At 46.6% G+C, this 22,697-nt stretch overlaps 2 protein-coding genes and 2 pseudogenes across 4 annotated transcripts; all 4 read right to left on the bottom strand.

Annotated features, from left to right (window-relative positions):
* Positions 1-13,898: 13,898 nt before the first annotated feature.
* LOC125526690 (early nodulin-93-like) lies at positions 13,899-14,573 on the bottom strand. Its single transcript, XM_048691333.2, has 3 exons — positions 14,374-14,573; positions 14,190-14,251; positions 13,899-14,101 (listed from the first exon to the last, which is right to left on the bottom strand). Exons 1-3 carry the CDS (start codon positions 14,435-14,437, stop codon positions 13,916-13,918), a joined length of 312 nt encoding a protein of 103 aa, XP_048547290.2. The 5' UTR covers positions 14,438-14,573; the 3' UTR covers positions 13,899-13,915.
* Positions 14,574-15,106: 533 nt separating this feature from the next.
* Positions 15,107-15,792, bottom strand: LOC147957913 (uncharacterized; annotated as a pseudogene).
* Positions 15,793-17,505: 1,713 nt separating this feature from the next.
* On the bottom strand, positions 17,506-18,456 carry LOC125519391 (early nodulin-93-like; annotated as a pseudogene). Its single transcript, XR_015609941.1, has 2 exons — positions 18,044-18,456; positions 17,506-17,950 (listed from the first exon to the last, which is right to left on the bottom strand). The product of XR_015609941.1 is annotated as an early nodulin-93-like (transcript).
* A 2,455-nt stretch (positions 18,457-20,911) lies between these two features.
* Positions 20,912-21,841, bottom strand: LOC125519740 (early nodulin-93-like). 2 transcript variants are annotated; one of them, XM_087534710.1, is made up of 3 exons: positions 21,586-21,761; positions 21,399-21,460; positions 20,912-21,296 (listed from the first exon to the last, which is right to left on the bottom strand). In XM_087534710.1, exons 1-3 carry the CDS (start codon positions 21,647-21,649, stop codon positions 21,111-21,113), a joined length of 312 nt encoding a protein of 103 aa, XP_087390836.1. In that variant the 5' UTR covers positions 21,650-21,761; the 3' UTR covers positions 20,912-21,110. The 2 variants fall into 2 exon arrangements, with proteins under 2 accessions (XP_087390836.1, XP_087390835.1); XM_087534709.1 differs by having other exon boundaries at positions 20,912-21,460; positions 21,586-21,841.
* Positions 21,842-22,697: the final 856 nt, after the last annotated feature.

Below are 22,697 nucleotides of genomic sequence, written 5' to 3'. Positions count from 1 at the left end.
AATGAGAAGGATTATAAAGATCCAGATGAGGACCCGGCAATGAAGAAGATAAACAAACACGCCATGACCAAGTTGTGGCCAAAGAGTCTACTTCGTCTGGAGGCGGACGGGAGCACACCCACGAGCACGCAGCCTCAGCAAGGTATGAACATCAACACCCCACCTACCCAAATATTGTCGGGTGTCGGGTTGGGTGATAGTGGACGGGGTAAGGAGGAGGCTCCATTAGTCGCTGATGACGTCGCCATGGATGAGGATGAGGACGACGATGGCGCTGCTGAACAGTATGTCTATACTGGCGCCTCCTCAGGGTTTGAGCGTCATGAGTCGGTGCCTGAATTGCCGTCTCAACATATTATGGACGACCTTCCGGTAGTAAAGAAGTTTAGGAAGAGAGCGAGGAAAGGAAAAAAAGCTGTTTCCATGATCCAGCCGCCTCAGCAGCCTCGGCTTCTGGACCGTATAGATATCCCCGGTGCGGATAAATGGCATATCCCCGGTCAACCAATCCTACCTGCAACAGGGCTACGGGCCAGATTCGGCGATCTAAAGAGACTTCATGACGATGTGCTGCGGGTAGAGAAAGACCTCATCGCCTCGAAAGATCCAGGATACCCACTCTACGTGGTTAACGTTCCGCGGCAAATGTCGTACGTCGACAGCTTCCCCGCGGATAAGTTCTTCCTCTGATTCAATTACATATTCGACATGTTTCACGTGAAGAAGCTGGATTTTACGTTTCTCCGCCTTTATGCCTTGCACATGAACTACATCATCGGGGTTGAGCAGATATCTCATATCTGTGTCGCTGACCCGTACTACATGCACGAGGGCATCTTGGGAGTCTGCGCAAATCATCGTGAATACGCGAGGGATTACATCGTCAGTTTCATGCTCACCAATAAGGACAAGGGGGTGATTCTCGTGCCTTATCATCCCGTGTAAGTCATCCGCGTTGCTATCCTTCCTTCGATTTCAATCATTCATTTGCATGGTGGAGGCTGATTAATTTGAGGACTTATTTTGCGCAGCGGCGGGAGCGCCGTCCTCATCATCCTCTACCCCCGATTCTCCCACGCTCTTTACTTGGACACGTCGAAGAACATTCACAAAAAGGATTACACCCACATCAAGGATGTTCTCGACAGTGCTATGTATCACTACCAATCACTGGGTGGAGAGGTCAGGGACAAGAAGATGAGGGGCGGCAGGGTCGCCTTCGGCCATAAGACCAACTTCTGTTGCATCCAGCAACCGGACGATTCTCTTAATGATGGATTCTATGTCCTACACCACATGCTAGAGTACAGACGGGATCACCAGAACCTTCGCATGGCACCTTCTTCCGGCGATGCCCATATTCTGCAATGGGCAAAGGACATAGGAGATATCGAGGATCATCGACTTCGAGCTGAGTTCTATAACATCCAGCGCGAACTTGCCCAAATCATCATGAAGGAGGTCGTCGGAAAAACAGGGATGTTCTGCGGAGGACAAATGTCGCGGGAAGATGTCCGAACATGGATAGCCTCTTAGCGTCTCGACCTGAAGCCTTTCACGAGGCTCGGGGACTATCTCCCTGACTTGGATGGATGGAACGACATGTTGGAGTGATTGTCGATATATGACAATGTGTCCGTTTAGTCCATACTTTCTGTATGACAAAACTTTGAGTTATGCACGGTGAAACTTTATTTGTGATGTAATTAAACCGTCCTCCTCCTCGACTAGCGAAAATCACTCTAGTTAGGGCATTTTGGGGTACGATGAACTTTGTTATTTATGCTTATGATATGTTGTTTTTATTTTTGCCAAGTCTGTCTCTTTCTGTTGCTCAACTATATATGTTGCATATCATCGACTCATGTGATGATGCAGGTGCATAGATCATAGATGGCGAAGAAGTGCTATGCCAGGAGTATATATACGACAAGTGGCCGGAGTGTCAGGCCCTTCCGGTTTCCGAGCGACAGGCAGTAGTTAGTTTAGAGGTTCACGCTAATGCGAAAGAGGGATACGAACTCATGTTCTCAAAGTGATAGCTCTTCTCGCGTATATCATTGTTTAGATGGATGATGATGTATTTGCATATCATTCGAGACTTGTATCGCTATTTTCGAGATGATGACGAGAGACCACTTTGTGTTGGATGATGATTATGATGATGACATGATTTGATGAGACTAATTGTATGTATGTGCTATGATTACATTTGTATGTGTATGATATGCTAAAGATTATTGTATAAAGCCTATTCAAACACAAAACAAATACAATACAAATATGCAGGAAAAAACTAATAAATAAACTAGTAGTAGCGAGGGGGAAATTTAGCAGTAGCGCCGCATTGTCAGTAGCGCGTCCCAGCAAACAGCGCCGCAGATAATATCAGTAGCGCCCTTTCCCAAAGAGCGCTACAGCTATTCATGTATAGCAGTAGCGTGGGACAACCGGCGCTACTGCTATACGTTAGCTGTAGCGCCTTATTAGTAGCGCCGGTGCCCGCGCTACTGAGAGGCCCAAAACCCTCGCTGCTGGTAGGCTTTTCCCTAGTAGTGAGAGGAGCTAAAGGTAGAACAAATATTCCCTCAAGTTCTATCGACCACCAATACAACTCTACGCACGCTTGACGTTCGCTTTACCTAGAACAAGTATGAAACTAGAAATACTTTGTAGGTGTTGTTGGATAGGTTTGCAAGAAAATAAAGATTATGTAAATAAAAAGTAGGGGTTGTTTAGATTAAGAAACAATAAGGTAAATATAGAGAGTGTGGAAAAGTGGTGGTAGGAGTTGTGAAATTGCCCCTAAGCAATTGACTACTTTACTAGACCGATAGCAAGTACTATGTGGGAGAGGCCACTGCTAGCATATCATCCCTGACTTGGAAGTCTATGCACTTATGATTGGAACTATTAGCAAGCATCCGCAACTACTAATGTTCATTAAGGTAAAACCCAACCATAGCATTAATATATATTGGTCCCCCTTCAATCCCGTATGCATCAATTTCTATGATAGGCTGAAGCTTCTGTCACTCTTGCCCTCCAATACATAGTCCTATCAACATACAACTAACCCTAGGGTGTGATCCACGTGCGCAATCATATGATGGGCACCAAAGGACAGCAACATAACCACAAGCAAATTAAATCAATCATAGCAATTCATCAACCATCGATAGGACAACGAAAATCTACTCAGACATCATAGGATGGCAACACATCATTGGATAATAATATGAATCATAAAGCACCATGTTCAAGTAGAGGGTATAGCGGGTTGAGGGAGAGTGGACCGCTGTAGATAGAGGGGGGAAGGTGATGGAGATGTTGGTGAAGATGGCGGAGGTGTTGGTGTAGATCGCGGTGATGATGATGATGGCCACGGCAGCGTTACAGCGCCACCGGAAGAGAAGGGGAGAGGGGGCCCTTCTTCTTCTTCTTCCTTGACCTCCTCCCTATATGGGAGAAGGGTTTCCCCTCTGGTCCTTGGCCTCCATGGCATGGGAGAGGCGAGAGCCCCTCCGAGATTGGATCTGTCTCTCTGTCTCTCTCTGTTTCATCGTTTCTTATATTCCTGGAGATCCGTAACTCCGATTGGGCTGAAATTTTGACACAATCTCTATCCGGAAATTACTTTTCTTGCGGCAAAATAAGGGCACCAACCGCCTTACGGGCGGCCCATGAGGGTCAGGGGCGCGCCCCCCTGCCTCGTGGCCATCTCGGGCACCGTCTCGCGTGGATTTCTCTTCCCAAAAAATCATATATATTCCAAAAAAAATCTCCGTCAGTTTTTATCCCGTTTGGACTCCGTTTGATATGGATATTCTGCAAAACAAAAAACATGCAACAAACAGGAACTAGCACTGGGCACTGGATCAATATGTTAGTCCCAAAAATAGTATAAAAAGTTGCCAAAAATATATGAAAGTTGTAGAATATTCGCATGGAACAATCAAAAATTATAGATACGACGGAGACGTATCAGAAGGTCAGAAAATAACAATACCTGCCGCGAGCCTCAACACTCATCGGACTGCATACATCAGTATGTATTATTTCCAATAAGTCAGTTGCTCGCTCCATTGTTCCGGAGAACGGAATTTTAGTCATCTTGCCCATACGGCATGGTTCGCAAGCATCAAGTGATTCATAATCAAGTGATTCCAAAATCCCATCAGCATGGAGTTTCTTCATGTGCTTTATACCAATATGACCTAAATGGCAGTGCCACAAATAAGTTGCACTATCATTATTAACTTTGCATCTTTTGGCTTCAATATTATGAATATGTGTATGACTACGATCGAGATCCAACAAACTATTTTTATTGGTTGTATGACCATCGAAGGTTTTATTCATGTAAACAGAACAACAATTATTCTCTGACTTTAAATGAATAACCGTATTGCAATAAACATGATCAAATCATATTCATGCTCAACGCAAACGCCAAATGACATTTATTTAGGTTTAACACTAATCCCGAAAGTATAGGGAGTGTGCGATGATGATCATATCAATCTTGGAACCACTTTCAACACACATCGTCACTTCACCCTCAACTAGTCATTCTGTAACTCATGTTTCGAGTTACTAATTTTTAGCAACTGAACAAGTATCAAATACCCAGGGGCTACTATAAACACTAGTAAGGTACACATAAATAACCTGTATATCAAATATACCCTTGTTCACTTTGACATCCTTCTTATCCACCAAATATTCAGGGCATTTCCGCTCCCAGTGGCCATTTCCTTTGCAGTAGAAGCACTCGGTTTCAGGCTTTACTCTAGCTTTGGGCTTCTTCATGGAAGTGACAACTTGCTTGCCATTCTACATGAAGTTCCCTTTCTTTCCCTTTGCCATTTTCTTGAAACTGGTGGTCTTGTTAATCATCAACACTTGATGCTCTTTCTTGATTTCTACCTTCATCGATTTCATCATCATGAAAAGCTCGGGAATTGTTTTCGTCATCCCATGCGTACTATAGTTCATCACGAAGTTATACTAACTTGGTAATGGTGACTAGAGAATTTTGTCAATCACTATTTTATCTGGAAGATTAACTCTCACTTGATTCAAGTGATTGTAGTACCCAGACAATCTGAGCACATGCTCACTGCATGAGCTATTCTCCTCCATCTTTTAGCTATAGAACTTGTTGGAGACTTCATATCTCTCAACTCGGGTATTTGCTTGAAATATTAACTTCAACTCCTGGAACATATCATATGGTCCATGACGTTCAAAACGTCTTTGAAGTCCCGATTCTAATCCGTTAAGCATGGTGCACTAAATTATCAAGTAGTCATCATATTGAGCTAGCCAAATGTTCATAACGTCTGCATCTGCTCCTGCAATAGGTCTGTCACCTAGCGGTGCATCAAGGACGTAATTCTTCTATGCAGCAATGAGGATAATCCTCAGATCATGGATCCAATCCGCATCATTGCTACTAACATCTTTCAACTTAGTTTTCTCTAGGAACATATCAAAAATAAAACAGCGGAGCTAATCGCGAGCTATTGATCTACAACATAGATATGCTAATACTACCAGGACTAAGTTCATGATAAATTAAAGTTTAATTAATAAAATTACTTAAGAACTCCCACTTAGATAGACATCCCTATAATCATCTAAGTGATCACGTGATCCAAATTAACTAAACCATGTCTGATCATCACGTGAGATGGAGTAGTTTTCAATGGTCAACATCACTATGTTGATCATATCTACTATATGATTCACGCTCGACCTTTCGGTCTCCAGTGTTCCGAGGCCATATCTGCATATGATAGGCTCGTCAAGTTTAACCTGAGTATTCTGCGTGTGCAATTGTTTTGCACCCGTTGTATTTGAACGTAGAGCCTATCACACCCGATCATCATGTGGTGTCTCAGCACGAAGAACTTTCGCAACGGTATATACTTAGGGAGAATACTTATACCTTGATAATTTAGTGGGAGATCATATTATAATGCTACCGTCAATCAAAGCAAGATAAGATGCATAAAAAATAAACATCACATGCAATCAAAATATGTGACATGATATGACCATCATCATCTTGTGCCTTTGATCTCCATCTCCAAAGCATCGTCATGATCTCCATCATCACCGGCATGACACCATGATCTCCATCATCTTGATCTATATCAATGTGTCGTCACATGGTCGTCTCGCCAACTATTGCTATTGCATAGCGATAAAGTAAAGCAATTATTTGGCACTTGCATCTTATGCAATAAAGAGACAACCATAAGGCTTCTGTCAGTTGCCGATAATTTCAACAAAACATGATCATCTCATACAACAACTTATATCTTATCACGTCTTGACCATATCACATCACAACATGCCCTGCAAAAACAAGTTAGACGTCCTCTACTTTGTTGTTGCAAGTTTTACGTGGCTCCTACGGGCTGAGCAAGAACCGTTCTTACCTACGCATCAAAACCACAACAATAGTTCGTCAAGTTAGTGTTGTTTTAACCTTCTCAAGGACCGGGCGCAGCCACACTCGGTTCAACTAAAGTTGGAGAAACTGACACCCGCCAGCCACCTGTGTGCGAAGCACGTCGGTAGAACCAGTCTCGCGTAAGCGTACGCGTAATATCGGTCCGGACCGCTTCATCCAACAATACTGCCGAACCAAAGTATGACATGTTGGTAAGCAGTATGACTTGTATCGCCCACAACTCACTTGTGTTCTACTCGTGCATATAACATCTACGCATAAAACCTGGCTCGGATGCCACTGTTGGGGAACGTAGTAATTTCAAAAAAATTCCTACGCACACGCAAGATCATGGTGATGCATAGCAACGAGAGGCAAGAGTGTGTCCACGTACCCTCGTAGACCGAAAGCGGAAGCGTTAGCACAACGCGGTTGATGTAGTCGTACGTCTTCACGATCCGACCGATCAAGCACCGAACGCATGGCACCTCCGAGTTCTGCACACGTTCAATTCGATGACGTCCCTCGAACTCCGCTCCAGTCGAGCTTTGAGGGAGAGTTCCATCAGTACGAAGGCGTGGTGACGACGATGATGTTCTACCAACGCAGGGCTTCGCCTAAGCACCGCTACGATATGATCGAGATGGATTATGGTGGAGGGGGGCACCGCACACGGCTAAAAGATCCAAGAGATCAATTGTTGTGTCTATGGAGTGCCCCCTGGCCACGTATATAAAGGAGTGGAGGAGGGGGAGAGGGCTGGCCCCTATGGCGCGCCCTGGAGGAGTCCTACTTCCACCGAGAGTAGGAATCCTCCCCTTCCAAGTAGTCGGAGTAGGAGACAATGAAGGGGAAGAGGGAAGAGAAGGAAGGAGGGGGCGCAGCCCCTCCCCCTAGTCCAATTCGGACTAGTCATTGGGGGGGGCACGGCCTGCCTCTCTCTCTCTCCCCTAAAGCCTAATAAGGCCCATATACTTTTTCCCCCGTATTCCTGTAACTCCCCGGTACTCTGAAAAATACCCGAACCACTCGGAACCTTTCCGATGTACGAATATAGTCGTCCAATATATCAATCTTTACGTCTCGACCATTTCGAGACTCCTCGTCATGTCCCCGATCTCATCCGGAACTCCAAACTACCTTCGGTACATCAAAACACATAAACTCATAATATAATCGTCATCGAACTTTAAGCGTGCGGACCCTACGGGTTCGAGAACTATGTAGACATGACCGAGAAATGTCTCCGGTCAATAACTAATAGTGGAACCTGGATGCTCATATTGGCTCCTACATATTCTACGAAGATCTTTATCGGTCAAACCGCATAACAACATACGTTGGTCCCTTTGTCATCGGTATGTTACTTGCCCGAGATTCGATCGTCGGTATCTCAATACCTAGTTCAATCTCATTACCAGCAAGTCTCTTTACTCGTTCCGTAATACATCATCCCGCAACTAACTCACTGGGTGCAATGCTTGCAAGGCTTAACTGATGTGTATTACCAAGTGGGCCCAGAGATACCTCTCCAACAATCGGAGTGACAAATCCTAATCTCGAAATATGCCAACCCAACAAGTACCTTTGGAGACACCTGTAGAGCACCATTATAATCACCCAGTTACGTTGTGACGTTTGGTAGCACACAAAGTGTTCCTCCAGTAAACTGGAGTATCATAATTTCATAGTCATAGGAACAGGTATAAGTCATGAAGAAAGTGTTGGGGATCGTAGCAGAAATTAAAAAAAATTCTACGCATCACCAAGATCAATCTATGGATTATTCTAGCAACGAGGGGAATAGGAGTGCATCTACATACCCTTGTAGATCGCGAGCGGAAGCGTTCAAGTGAACGGGGATGATGGAGCCATACTCGCCGTGATCCAAATCACCGATGACCAAGTGCCGAACGAACAGCACCTCCGCATCCAACACATGTATGGTTGGGAAGACGTCTCCTCCTTCTTGATCCAACAAGGGGGAAGGAGAGGTTGATGAAGATCCAGCAGCACGACGGCATGGTGGTGGATGCAGCAGGATCCCGGCAGGGCTTCGCCAAGCACAGGCGGGGAGGAGAGGTGTTACGGAGGGAGAGGGAGGCGCCAAGAGCAAGGTGCGGCTGCCCTCCCTCACTTCCACTATATATAGGGGCTAGGGGGCGCATGCCCCCTTGGAGATCCCATCTAAAAGGGGGGGCGGTGGCCCCTGGGGGCAACGGCCCCCTTAGGGTTTCCAACCAGGGGGGCGCACCCTAGGGTTTCCAACCCTAGGCGCCTTGGGCCCTTGGGTGGGGCGCACCAGCCCATCAGGAGCTGGTTCCCACGCCACTTCATCCCATGGGGCCCTCCGGGATAGGTGGCCCCATCCGGTGGACCCCCGGGACCCTTCCGGTGGTCCCGGTACAATACCGGTAACCCCCGAAACCTTCCCGTTGGTCGAAACTGGACTTCCTATATATAAATCTTTACCTGCGGACCATTTCGGAACTCCTTGTGACGTCCGGGATCTCATCCGGGACTCCGAACAACTTTCGAGTTACTGCATACTAATATCTCTACAACCCTAGCGTCACTGAACCTTAAGTGTGTAGACCCTATGGGTTCGGGAGACACGCAGACATGACCGAGACGCCTCTCCGGTCAATAACCAACAGCGGGATTTGGATACCCATGTTGGCTCCCACATGCTCCTCAATGATATCATCGGATGAACCACGATGTCGAGGACTTAATCAATCCCGTATTCAATTCCCTTTGTCAATTGGTACGTTACTTGCCCGAGACTCAATCGTCGGTATCCCAATACCTTGTTCAATCTCGTTACCGGCAAGTCACTTTACTCGTACCATAATGCATGATCCCATGACCAACCCCTTGGTCACATTGAGCTCATTATGATGATGCATTACCGAGTGGGCCCAGAGATACCTCTCCGTCATACGGAGTGACAAATCCTAGTCTCGATTCGTGCCAACCCAACAGACACTTTCAGAGATACCTGTAATGTACCTTTATAGTCACCTAGTTACATTGTGACGTTTGGCACACCCAAGGCACTCCTACGGTATCCGGGAGTTGCACAATCTCATGGTCTAAGGAAATGATACTTGACATTCAGAAAAGCTACAGCAAACGAACTACACGATCTTTGAGCTAAGCTTAGGATTGGGTCTTGTCCATCACATCATTCTCCTAATGATGTGATCCCGTTATCAATGACATCTAATGTCCATAGTCAGGAAACCATGACTATCCTTTGATCAACGAGCTAGTCAACTAGAGGCTCACTAGGGACGTGTTGTGGTCTATGTATTCACACATGTATTACGATTTCCGGATAACACAATTATAGCATGAACAATAGACAATTATCATGAACAAAGAAATATAATAATAACCATTTTATTATTGCCTCTAGGGCATATTTCCAACAGAAAGCAATAGCAACAAACTAAACGATCAAGTGCTAAGCTAACGGAATGGGTCAAGTCAATCACATCATTCTCCTAATGATGTGATCCCGTTAATCAAATGACAACTCTTTGTCTATGGCTAGGAAACATAACCATCTTTGATCAACGAGCTAGTCAAGTAGAGGCATACTAGTGACACTCTGTTTGTCTGTGTATTCACACATGTATCATGTTTCCGGTTAATACAATTCTAGCATGAATAATAAACATTTATCATGATATAAGGAAATAAATAATAACTTTATTATTGCCTCTATGTCATATTTCCTTCACAACACCCCACCTACCCAATTAGCGTCGGCTGTCGTGCTAGGTGATAGCGGACGGGGTGAGGAAGAGGCTCCATTAGTCGCTGATGATGTCGCCATAGATGAGGATGCGGATGACGATGATACTCAACAGTATCTCAATATTGGTGCTTGTGATGACGGAGGATTGATGGCTCAGCAGTATGACTACTCAGGTTTGAGCGTCATGAGTCAGTGCCTGAATTGCCGCCTCCGGAGGTTGAACGTATTATAGACGACCTTCCGGTAGCAAAGAAGCATAGGAAGAGACTGATGAAAGGCAACAAAGCTGCTTCTATGATCCAGCCGCGTCAGCAACCTCGGGTTCAAGACCGTATACCTATCCCCGGTGCGACAAAATGGCGTATCCCCGGTGAACCAATCCTACATAAGGCAGCGGCAGAGGCCACACACGGCGATCTAAGGAGACTTCATGAAGATGTGCTGCAGAGAGAGAAAAGCCTCATCGCCTCAGAAAATCCAGGATACCCACTCTACGTGGTTAACGTGCCGCGGCAAAGGTCGTACGTCGACACATTCCCCGCGGAGAAGTTCTTCCTTCGATTCGATTACATCTTTGACATGTTTCACTTGAAGAAGTTGGATTTTACGTTTATACACCTTTATGCCTTGTACCTGAACTACATCATCGGGATTGAGCAGATATCTTATATCTGTGTTGCTGAGCCGTACTTCATGTACGAGGGCTTCTTGGCAATCTACGCAGAGCACCGTGAATATGCGAGGGACTACACCGTCAATTCATGGTCACCAATAAGGACAAGGAGACGATTCTCGTTCCTTATCATCCCCTGTAAGTCATCCGCGCGGATATCCTTCCTTCCATTTCAATCATTCATTTGCACGGTGGAGGCTAATTAATTTGAGGTGTACTTATTTGGCGCAGCGGCGGGCGCGCCGTCCTCATCATCCTTTACCCCTGATACTCCCATGCTCTTTACTTGGACTCGTCGAAGAACATGAACAAAAAGGATTACACCCACATCAAGTCTGTTCTCGACAGTGCTATCTTTTACTACGGTGTACGAGGTGGAGCGATCAAGATCAAGAAGAAAAGGGACAGCAAGCTCGCCTTCGGCCATAAGACCGACTTCTACTGCATCCAGTAACCGAGTGATACTCTTAGTGATGGATTTTATGTCCTACACCACATGATGGAGTACAGACGGAATCAGCAGAACCTTCGCATGTCACCTAAATCCGGCGATGCCCATATTCTGCAATGGGCAAAGAACGTAGGAGATATCCCGGATCATCGACTTCGATCTGAGTTCTATCACATCCAGTGTGAACTTGCCCAAGTCATCATGAAGGAGGTGCTCGAAAAAGCAGGGATGTTCTACGAGGAAGGGAAAATGTCACGGGAAGACGTCCGAACATGCATAGCCTCTCAGCGTCTTGACCTAAAGCCTTTCACTAAGCTCAGGGACTATCTCCCTGACTTGGATGGATGGCACGACATGTTGGAGTGATTGTCGATATATGACAATGTGTTCGTTTATTCCATACTTTCTTATGACGAAACTTTGAGTTAAGCATGACGAAACTTTATTTGTTATGTAGTTAAACTGTTATTTATGCTTATGATATGTAGTTAAACTGTTATTTATGCTTATGATATGTAGTTAAACTGTTATTTATGAAGATCACTCTAGTTAGGGCATTTTGGGTACAATGAACTTTGTTATTTATGCTTATGATATGTTGCTTCTATTTTTGCCAAGTCTATCTCTTTCTGTTGCTCAACTATATATGTTGCATATCAACGATTCATGTGACGATGCAGGTGCATAGATCATCGATGGCAAAGAAGTGCTACGCCTGGAGTATACGACGAGTGGCCGGAGTGTCAGGCCCAGGTGTACCGGCATCCGGTTTCCGAGCGACAGCCAGTAGTTAGTTTAGGTTCACGCTAGTGTGAGAGAGGGATACGAACTCATGTACTGTATAGTTTCGCTCTCACTCATAGCGATAGATCTTCTCGCGTATACCATTGTTTAGATGGATGACGATGTAATTGCAAGTAATCAAGACTTGTATCGCTATTTTCTAGATGATGACGAGAGACCACTTTGTGTTGGATGATGATTATGACGATGACATGATTTGATGCTATGATTACATTTGTATGTGTATGATATGCTAAATATTATTGTATAAAGCTTGTTCAAATACAAAACAAATATGCAGAAAAAAACAAAAACTAATAAAACTAACAGTAGCGAGGGGAATAAAGTTAGCACCAGCACGCTCTTACAAGTAGCGCGCCCTAGTTAAAAGCGATGCAGCTATTAGCAGCAGCGCGTTGCACTAAAGCTCGCTGCTGCTAGCCATGTATAGCAGTAGCGTGGGACGACAGGCGCTACTGCTACATGTTAGCTGTAGCGCATTATCTGTAGCGCGGCACTCCGCGCTACTGATAGGCAAAATCCAGCGCTACTGCTAGGCTTTTCCCTAGTAGTGGTTGGCGCCCGAAGCGCGGGCCTTCGCGGCGGGGGCAGTCGGATTTCCGCCCTGCATAACCATGTTGCCCTGCCGCTTGCGGGAAGGCGCGGCGGTACCTTGGGCGATGGCGGGGCCAATATGGTCGGCGACAAGATCCGTCTGAGGGCATTGAGCGTGCGCAACCTCGACGGTGATGGGGACAGCAAGGAGTCATCCATGGCGACGATGGACGGCTGGGGAAGATGCACCGGAGCGTGAGGTGGCGGGACAATGATGGCGGAGGGTGGGGGAAGCGGGAACGGCCGCGCGGAAATGTTCCTCCCGCCAAATCTCGCTGCGGATAGGGGCTGAGCTCGAGACATCCTCCTAGCCCGTGAATCTAGAAGTCGGGGGAGATTTTTTGCCGCGCCCCGCAAAAAAAATTACGGGTCGACCATGAATGCGGTGTCTAATCGGGCAAGTTTTTCTACCCCCAACCCGCAATATTGCGGATTTATTTAGGGTCAGGGCGGGATGTGGGGTCTGCTAGATATGCTCTAAGGTAAGTACACATGAAAAAAGACATATATATACATCACATATGCATATACAAAGCAAGATATGTGATTCGCCAGGGGAATTGCCAAATTGAACACCAACATGACGATTCAGTTGTGTGGACTGACTTATTCATAGTTAAACAACTATGTATTCTGGGGAGATCACTGGCACCAAGCAATGGACATGTAACACTGATTTTTGACATGATGCATGCTGTGTAAATATCCCCCTTTGAGAAATTTCGGCATCTTTCTGAGATCACCTTGGATCAAAACGGCACTGTCGGTGAATTTGCTAAGTATAGAAACTAGGATAGGAGGTTTACGAGATGTTCTTAGCTGATCTAGTCGATGTCCTAGTCACGTGGGTGGCAGCGAGCCAACAAGATTAAACTAAACGTCAGCTTGAGGTTGCTTAACTTTTTATATAATCTGACTGATTCATAAAAATAGCCACGATAGTTGGAAAAATTTGGTTAAACAAATGCTGGTGCATCATTCAGTATTGCCAGCTCAAAAGATACTGTACATGGCTACTTGCATGATGAAAATTATATTATGAAATGAGAAATTGCACTCGCAGTACAAGACTATCCAGGAGCATCCCTGACCTCCCTTGCTGATCACTGTACGCTATGCACTTTGGCGCACAAGGTTTACTGGGATTACTAATAATGGATCTAACTAGTGGAAGGAGGTGTTCTTGAGGTGCTCCGGCGCATCCTGGAAGGAGTGCTTCCTGGCCATCGAGAGGATGGTCTTGTCAGCGACGATGAAGTAGGCCATCCCGGCGACGGTGGAGATGATCAGGGCCTGCCCGGTCGGGTTCAGGTGCGCCCTCGCCCACGGCAACATCCTCACGCTCGCCAGCTGCAGAGAAAGGCACGGAGGAAGAAGACAGTGAGATGCATGATTGTTGGATGGATCTTGGGGGTGCTTGCAAGAAACGTGTACTTACGGTGGGGACTGCGGCGGCGATGGTGGCGACAGCCGCGGCCTTGGCTCCGGCCATGGCAGCCTCTGCAGTTTGAGTTAAATGGTAAGCCCGATGTCAGAGGATCAAGTCAAGTGTCGGCACAGAGAGAAAGCAGCAAAAAATGGCAAGAGTCTGTTGGCCTTAGGAGCATGCCGTCAGTGATTACCTTTGAAGCAGCAGTTGGCGGCGGCGAGCCTCTGGTCGAGGTAGGCGCGGCTCATCGTAGACATCTTGGCGATCGAGGTTGGTGGCACGAGAACGCAAGCAAATGAACTAGTAGCTAGCAGTGAAGTGTGTGAGGCAAGATGAGTAGTGGTGTGTGAGATGAGATGGGGGCAGAGCTGAGCGGTTCGCTGCAAATCCTTTGTTGATCCCTTTGGTTGTGGGGGAATATAAAGTTGGCCATCTGTTCAAATTTTCCACTAGCTAGCCCGGTCACTGCTTGCACCACCACCGTAGATCTCCCGTTGTCGCGAATCTCGACCCTCGCCCAAGGTTTGGGCAATAACAAAAAAAATACCAAGAGGGTACGAGAAACGTGTTTACTGAAAAATACCAAGTGGTCACCGTTCAAAATTTACAAATGAAATTCAAATTCAAATTTACTTGTGCTACTAGGTATAACCATGCGATGTACTCATTTTAGTTTCGCTAGCATCACAGTTGTTGTCTTTCGGCACCTCAAGGGCTTAGGTGTTGAGTTTGGTCCCACATGGGCTGGATTTATTTTTACAATACAATAATATATTTTATGCTCAAATTCAATGGGAAAAGGCTACTGTTGCAAAGAGTCAAACGCGAGACCTTAGCGTTCTTTCTTTAATATAGACACCCAAAGGGCATCTAAGATCCAATCTATATCGAGGAAAACAATTGGACATAGAACAACCAGTACAAAATTAAATTAAATTAAAAGGCATACTAGTCTTCTTCTTTCTCTGATTGTATGCCGCCCGCTGTAGATTGAAAATTGCACTATATCGAAAGCAAAGAAACTCGAAATCTGCAATCACCCTTGCCATACCAGGCTTTGAAGACCGCCAATCGCCACTTGCCCCTGAGACACGATCTAAAAATCGTTGAAGCAACACCGGCTGGAGTATCACCCAACATAGAAGAGGCTTGCAATCCATCACCATTAGTATCGAGGGATGGAGAAATCGGCCCAAGCCACAGAACAACACAGAAGAAGATGTCGAAGTTGTCACACCAATAGCCAGCCATAAGCTCTCCTTAAAAGACACACGAACTGCCAAGATCTGAAAGGAACCAACACATCTGGGGACACAAACTCTCACGGGCTCTTCGGTGGTGCTAGATCGAACGTCGTCGAGGTAGGGAAAGACTAGAGAGACCTTATTCTAATACGCCATTGTCGGCACCACCTCGTCGATGTCGCCGGAGAAGTAAAAACCTAACGAAAAAAGAGAAGGACAGGTCCCCATTCCTCTTTCCGCCGACGAGACCGCCGAATGGAGAAGAGGAGGGGGACCAAAGCTGTAGTGATAGTTGTGGCAGCGGCTAGGTTAGAAGGTGGAAGTGGAAAAGAGTTGTAGGCACTCGTCAAACTTTGGTCAAATTTCATTCAAAATTCAAATTTTGGTTTTGCAACTCCATCCGTGACTTGGCCGAAACATCTGAAATGACTGAATTTCGGCCATCTTGGCCTGGGCCGAAATGAAAAATCAATACTCAGCCTGGTGCACGATTGCTCTACAAGGACTGCTTTCAACCTGAACCAACATTGAAAGTGGAGGTGCATGATTCCTACTTCAGGTTCAAGAGGGATTTTTGCACACAATGACAACTCTCGTTCTCTCCTTTGTTGAAACTAGTAAATGTGCACGTTCAACACACGTGTAATCTTAATCCGACTTGAAAATATACCTGAATTTTCTTTAGAAAAGTAACATAAAAAATAGTTTGTGTAAGCACCACCAGTGGCAGGTCCATCTCTTCCTTCAAATGGGTTGAAAATTGTACTAATCCAACGTAGTTAAGGGTATATGCAAGTGACCAGGGGAGGGGGCACATATCTTATCCTCATGCCACTAAAAGAGAAATCCAAAAATCTAAGCACAATCCATTGAAATCAGCACAACTGATCCACTACCCAGCTGCTACCAAAAGTTCCATATCACTATGTAACCTAGTTGTTTCATAGCGCACGTTGGTAATGAAGCTTAATAACTGTTGAATGTGTGCACACAAGACTTATGTTGGTTCAGTTTTACGAAGCCTGATTTGGGTTCAATTTTCAGTGCATACATGATGCTTTTCTGTTCAGTGAAACGTGAATCAATGCGTGTTTGACGGTGGCGTGTCCCCTGAGGCGGCACTGACGACCTAGGCCTGACGGAGAGGGACGGGCATACGGTCCAGGAAGTGTCCATGATGGTCCAACGGCCCGACGCCAACGGACGCCGCATCCCTGACAGGTCCGACGGCGATGGGCGGTCCAGGCGGTGCCTCCGACGCGCCCCCGCCGGTCGGCCGGCGGTCTAGGCGGTGTTCCCGACAGTCGGCGTCTTTGAAGTTGCGGCGGCGTCGCTATGGCCGAGGCCACGCAAAGGCGATAGGTAGAGGTGGCACGGAGACGTGAGGGGCGGCGTCCTTGAAGCTGTTATGGGTTGAGGCGATGGGGACGGCATGCGTTGCTGAAGCGAGGTGATGGGGCGGCGCTGCGGGGCGGTTCACTGTGGCAGTTTCCTTCTCGTGTGAATGGGTACGTAAGGAAGGGAATCGCACGATGGTTCATTATGGTGGTTTCCTTTCATGTGAAAGGGTACGTAAGGATGGGGATCGCGCGATGGTTCGTTGTGACAGTTTCCTTTCGTGTGAAAGTGTACGTAAGGAAGGGGATCGCAAGATGGTTCGTTGTGGTAGTTTCCTTCGTGTGAAAGGGTACATAAGGAAGGGGATCGGGGAGAGAAATGATTGATTAGCTGTAAACGCGTTTAGCACTAAACATGTTTAGTTGCTCACCATTAGAACAATAAGGACTATCGGATTAACACTAATGGATGGCCAAGATCTGCTGGATCTGCTCTATTGGATCTTTTTATATTGATGATATAGATATAGATACACGTTTTTCCTCTATAAACTTTCCTTATTTGCCATGCCATCTATTAAACCTTATCAAAAGATTTAACAAGTGAGGTGGCATGATCCCGATGTGCATCGCAAAACAGGGGGTAATTAGGGAGTCAAGAATGCAGAGTTATTTCGGTCTCCTGCATGCTCTGACACTGCCACATGTCAAATGATAACCACAAACAAGAAAATGCAAGATGGGTGATGATAGGTGAACCTAAGTTAGACAAAGGCAAGTTGTTATTAATTCAAGATTACTGCTGGCTGGATACATGATGATTACTTGATCAGATAAGTGCTAATTGCACGCAGAGAAGACCAATACACCACACCACTCACTGTCTGCAAGCCTCGCCTGATCTCGCATAAGTGCTGAACCATATACACCATCTTTCAGCAGACACGTACGGGCTGGCGTATACAGCTTATTACGCACTACTAATGGATCTATTATAGTCTGACTACTGGAAGGAGGTGTTCTTGAGGTGCTCTGGCGCATCCTCGAAGGAGTGCTTTCTGGCCATGGACAGCATGGTCTTGTCGGCGACGATGAAGTAGGCCATCCCAGCGACCGTGGAGATGATAAGCGCCTGGCCGGTGGGGTTCAGGTGCGCCCTCGCCCACGGCAACATCCTCACGCTCGCCAGCTGCAGAGAAATCGCACGGACCACATCAGACCGTATTCTCAGGAAATGTATTTGCCGTGCAGGGTGAGTGGTTGCTTCTGATGAAGTACTCACGGTGGGGACTGCGGCAGCGACGGTGGCGATGGTCGCGGCCTAGGCTCCCGCCATGGTGGCCTCCGTAGTTTCGAATCAACACCGGGATGTTAATGACGACCAAGTTTCAGCAGGGTGAGTGGGTCGCCGTGCAGGATGTTAATGGCTACAATGTACTAGTAGAACAGAGCGGCAAGAGCATTGCCGGCATGGTGAACCGACAGGCCAGCATGTCGTTTTGGTTAGTACCTCTGGAGCAGCGCTTGGCGACGGCGGCGAGCCTCTGGTCGAGGTAGGCGCGGGTCACCGTAGACATCTTCTCGGGGGCAGAGCTTAGTGGCAACTGGCAAGATGATCCGAAGGAAGTGAACTAGCACGCGTAGTACGACTGTACGAGTGGTAGTGAAGTGAGGTTGGATGGGGCAGAGCTGGTGCTCCGCCCAGATTTATAGCTAGGCTGCGAGAAACCGCGAAACCGGCGTGCGCGTGGAGAGGAAGGCTGATAAGGTGGGAAGCGAGACCGTGGGTTTCACACGATCGACGCGGCAGAGGACAGATGGTTCGCATATAAAAACCATCCCACGTGACACGCCGCTGATAGTTTTTGATGACCACTGCACTGCAACTAGTATACAGGTAACGAAATTGCTAACGGAGAGTAATCTTCTAAAAATGCTAATCAAACTGCCCCCCCCCCCCCCCCCCCCCCCCCTGATTTCAAGGGTGGGCCCGTGCGCCCAACTAATGACGAATTAAAAATGGCCATGGACAGGATCGATCGGGGTTGGCAGGGAGCGTGTTCCTGTTCGTGCGTGGGTGCTGCATCATAGCCTCATAGGAGGAGCGTGTGAGTGAGTGTGCCCTCTGTTCTGTTGGCTATCTGTCTGGGCGCTCCCAGTTTTCCGCCAACCCGGCCGCAATCCAATTCCGCGAGCGGTCCGCTGCAAATTCATTGTTTCTTTTTTGTTGCCGGGAAATACTCCCTCAGGTTTTTTTTACTTTTTTTTAGATAGTGGTTGTTGTTTTTTGAGATAGAGGTTCTTTTTACTTCGCGTACTTCTTCCGTCACGGTTTAGAAGGCACGCTTGAAAATTCTCTGGGACCTAGGTGGTTATCTATTGGTTGTGAGATAGGCTAAAAAATAGCATTCACACTACGCATGCATATAGAAATAGTATACGGAGTACTAATTAGTTACTAAAATAAATGCAATGCGCCCTAAACCTTGTCTATTGTGAAAACGCATGCAAATTTAACTGTGCCTTCTAAACCGTGACGGAGGGAGTATTAGATTTCTTCAAAGTCAAGTTTACCATACTTATATAAAAAATTATAAAGATCTACAATATCAAAAAAATATCATATGAAAATATACTCCACAATGTATCTAATGATATTGTATTTGTATTGTGAATATCAATAATATTTTATGTAAACTTTATCAAACTTCGGAGAGTTTGACTTTAAACAAAACTAATATGCAGACTAAAATGAAACGGAGGGAGTATAAAGTTGATCACCCGTTGAAATAACGTAAAGGTTTTCACTATCTAGCCCGGTCAACGCTTGCACAACCACCGTACATCTCCCGTTGTTGCGAATCTCGACCCTCACCAAGTTTTTGGCAATACCCAAAAAATACCAAGAGTGGGAGGAAACACATTTACCGACAATACCAACTGGACACCTTCGAAATTTTTAAATTAAATTTATTTGTGCTATACTCATTTTAGTTGGGAATTCGCTAGCATCGCAGTGGTCGTCTTTGCGCACCTCAGCAAATGCAAGACCTTAGCGTTGAATGTTAGAGTATCTACAACCAGACACTTCATGTTGGCTTTGTGTGTCTGGGCGGGCCATTCAGTCATTGACCGCACAAAAAATAGCAAGCCAGTCGGCTCCCTCAAATCGGTCCTATGCGTCCCGGCCGACCGGCATCCCTCATATCTAGCCCATATCTAGAAAGGGTATGGGGAGACTTGGACGTGCCCACTATGTTGGATCCGACAGACATGACCCACCATAAATTTCATGAAATCACCTTGACCTAGCCGGACCTGCCCTTTTCCTCTCCTCTTTTCTCCTTCGTCTGCTACGACTGTTCCCTAGCTTCACCTTTGTCCTGACCCCAAGGCGCCAGCATCACTGCCACAAAACTCCTCCCCGCCATTCTCGTCACCGCAGTATGTCTCGCTCCTCCCGTCATACACCTTGCCCTCCATGTGTTCAATAATGTCCGAGCAGTGTTTCTTTTTAGCAAAACGATTGGTTCGTCGGATGAGGAGTATAAAGAATAGGAGCTTGATGAATTCATTCAAAAAGAGTTCATCGACTCATCAAAATCGGACGACGAAGATGCCAAGTTGATGATGATGATCAACATCCAGGAGGAATTGGAGATGGAACTGGAGCACATTCTGAACTTCAAAGATTTGGTCAAAGTGAAGAGAGTTCTAAACTAGGATAGGGTCGTTGGCGCACGACTGCTTTATTAGGACTATTTTCAACCCGGACCAATATTCCCTCAAACATTTTTTGTCTTATGCGCAAACCCTTATTCTAAGGTGTGGGGGTGGGAGTGGAGGTACATGACCTCTGCTTCAGGCGCAAGAGGGATTGTCGTTCTGTCCTTTGTTGAAATGCACATGTGCTCTACCCGCAAAAAAATGCACATGTGCTCTGAGGATTATTTTCCTTTTTTCTTTATAAATACGTTCCATATTTGCCACGCCATCTATTAAAACTTATCAAAAGATTAAACAAGTGGGTATAGGGGGTCGAAGAATGCGGTGTTATTTCGGTCTTGTGCAGGACCTGCCACTCGCCACATGTCAAAAGATAACCAAAAACAAGGAAATGTAAGATGGGATGATGATGGGTAAACCTGAGTTGTACAAATACAAGTCATTATTAATTCAAGATTACTGGCTGGATACATGATGATTACTTCATCAGATAAGTTGCACGCAGCGAAGCGCAATGCTACACCACTGACTGTCTGCAAGGCTCGCCTGATCTCGAATAAGTGCTGAACATTATACTATCTTCCAGCAGATACTTCCAGGCCGGCGTGCAGATTATAGCCTAATTAGTTGAAGGAGGTGTTCTTGAGGTGGTCCGGCGCGTCCTCGAAGGAGTGCTTTCTGGCCATGGAGAGGATGGTCTTGTCGGCGACGATGAAGTAGGCCATCCCGGCGACGGTGGAGATGATGAGCGCCTGGCCGGTGGGGTTCAGGTGCGCCCTCGCCCACGGCAGCATCCTCACGCTCGCTAGCTGCAGAGAAAGACACGGGGGAAGAAGACAGTGAGATGCATGATTGTTGTATCTTGGGGATGCTTGCAAGATAGCGGCGCCAGCCGAGAAACGTGTACTTACGGTGGGGACTGCGGCAGCGACGGCGGCGACTGCCGCGGCCTTGGCTCCGGCCATGGCAGCCTCTGCAGTTTCGGATCAACATAGGAATGTTAATCAAGATCAGTTTCAGCAGACACATAAGCTGCAATGAATTGGATATACGAGCAGTGCTGGGCTGAGGCCGGAACGAGTCGTCGTTGGTTAGTACCTCTGGAGCAGCGGTTGGCGGCGGCGAGCCTCTGGTCGAGGTAGGCGCGGGTCACCGTCGACATGTTGGCCGAGATCCCAAGGAAGTGAACTGGTAGTAGCAGTGAAGTATCAGCAGTAGTAGTGAGACAGTGTGACAGTGTGAGTGAGATGGATAGGAAATGTGGTCTGGCCGGGTTTATATAGGTTGCAGGAAACCGGCAACCGGCGTGCGCGCAAGAAGACGATTTGATACGGTGGGAAGGCAAGCGAGACCGTGGTTTTGGCCTTCTGGGCGGTGGTTCAGGCGAGCTGGCTATACCGGCGGGCGGGCAGAGCACAGGTGGCGCCGCTCGTTGGTCACAGTATAAAAGCCATCTCACGTGCACTGCACTCCACTGCAACTGGATAAGAGGAGGCAGGGAGCGTGCGTAGGATAACACTACACCAAGAAGAGCATGTGGGCGAGTGCAGTGTGCCCTCCGTTTTGGCGCTCCCAGTTTTCCGCCAACCCGGCAAACTCCGCGAGCGGTTGGCTACTTTTCGCCGCGAGACTGCTAGTGGTTTTCTTTTCTCAAAAAAAACGACTGCTAGTGCTAGTACTATTCGGTTTACCCCTGTGGACACTTCGCCACCAGCCCACCAAGGAAAAGAGAGAAAAGCATGGATAAATTCAAATATCGATTTGTGAGCCAAGAATCACGTGCACCCGGTCAAGAAAAAACCATAAAAATCCCCCAAAAAAATCATGGTACATAATTTGGTGTGTGCGGTGCTCCCCAAATTTCATAGTATTTGGCCTTATGAGTAGCTATCAGCAAAAAAGAAAATGGGTCAGAACAATACATAAACGGTAAACTTTTTACAGAGCCTAAATTTACAATACCAAATTATCTACCATGCAAAAATAAAAAAATAGATTTTTTGAATTTTTCTACTATTTGTTTCGTATTCTTTATTCATTGCGGCTGTAGAAGAGGTTGGGCACCGAATCGCTGCTTCCGAATAAATTAACCTACACTGCTAACGAAGATTGCTTGGCGTGGACGAGCTCGCGCGCTCTCTGTATCGTCGTGCGTTCGTTTGGCTCGGGATGTGGGACGTACGCAGTATTAGCTGTGGTGGTTCAGGGGA

This window comes from Triticum urartu, chromosome 7A (assembly GCF_056163025.1).
Source record: "Triticum urartu cultivar PI428250 chromosome 7A, HENAU_Tu73, whole genome shotgun sequence".
Lineage (NCBI taxonomy): Eukaryota > Viridiplantae > Streptophyta > Magnoliopsida > Poales > Poaceae > Triticum > Triticum urartu.
The sequence above is the reverse complement of the archived record's forward strand: the minus strand, read 5'-3'. Positions and strand labels throughout refer to the sequence as shown.

Coding starts and splice junctions, on each gene's coding strand:
- LOC125526690 (XM_048691333.2), bottom strand. CDS start 14,437: ATGTCTACGATGAGCCGCGCCTACCTCGACCAGAGGCTCGCCGCCGCC. Junction 14,252..14,373: donor CGCCAACTGCTGCTTCAAAG/GTAATCACTGAC, acceptor CTCAAACTGCAG/AGGCTGCCATGGCCGGAGCC. Junction 14,102..14,189: donor TCGCCGCCGCAGTCCCCACC/GTAAGTACACGT, acceptor CTTTCTCTGCAG/CTGGCGAGCGTGAGGATGTT.
- LOC125519740 (XM_087534709.1), bottom strand. CDS start 21,649: ATGTCGACGGTGACCCGCGCCTACCTCGACCAGAGGCTCGCCGCCGCC. Junction 21,461..21,585: donor CGCCAACCGCTGCTCCAGAG/GTACTAACCAAC, acceptor CCGAAACTGCAG/AGGCTGCCATGGCCGGAGCC.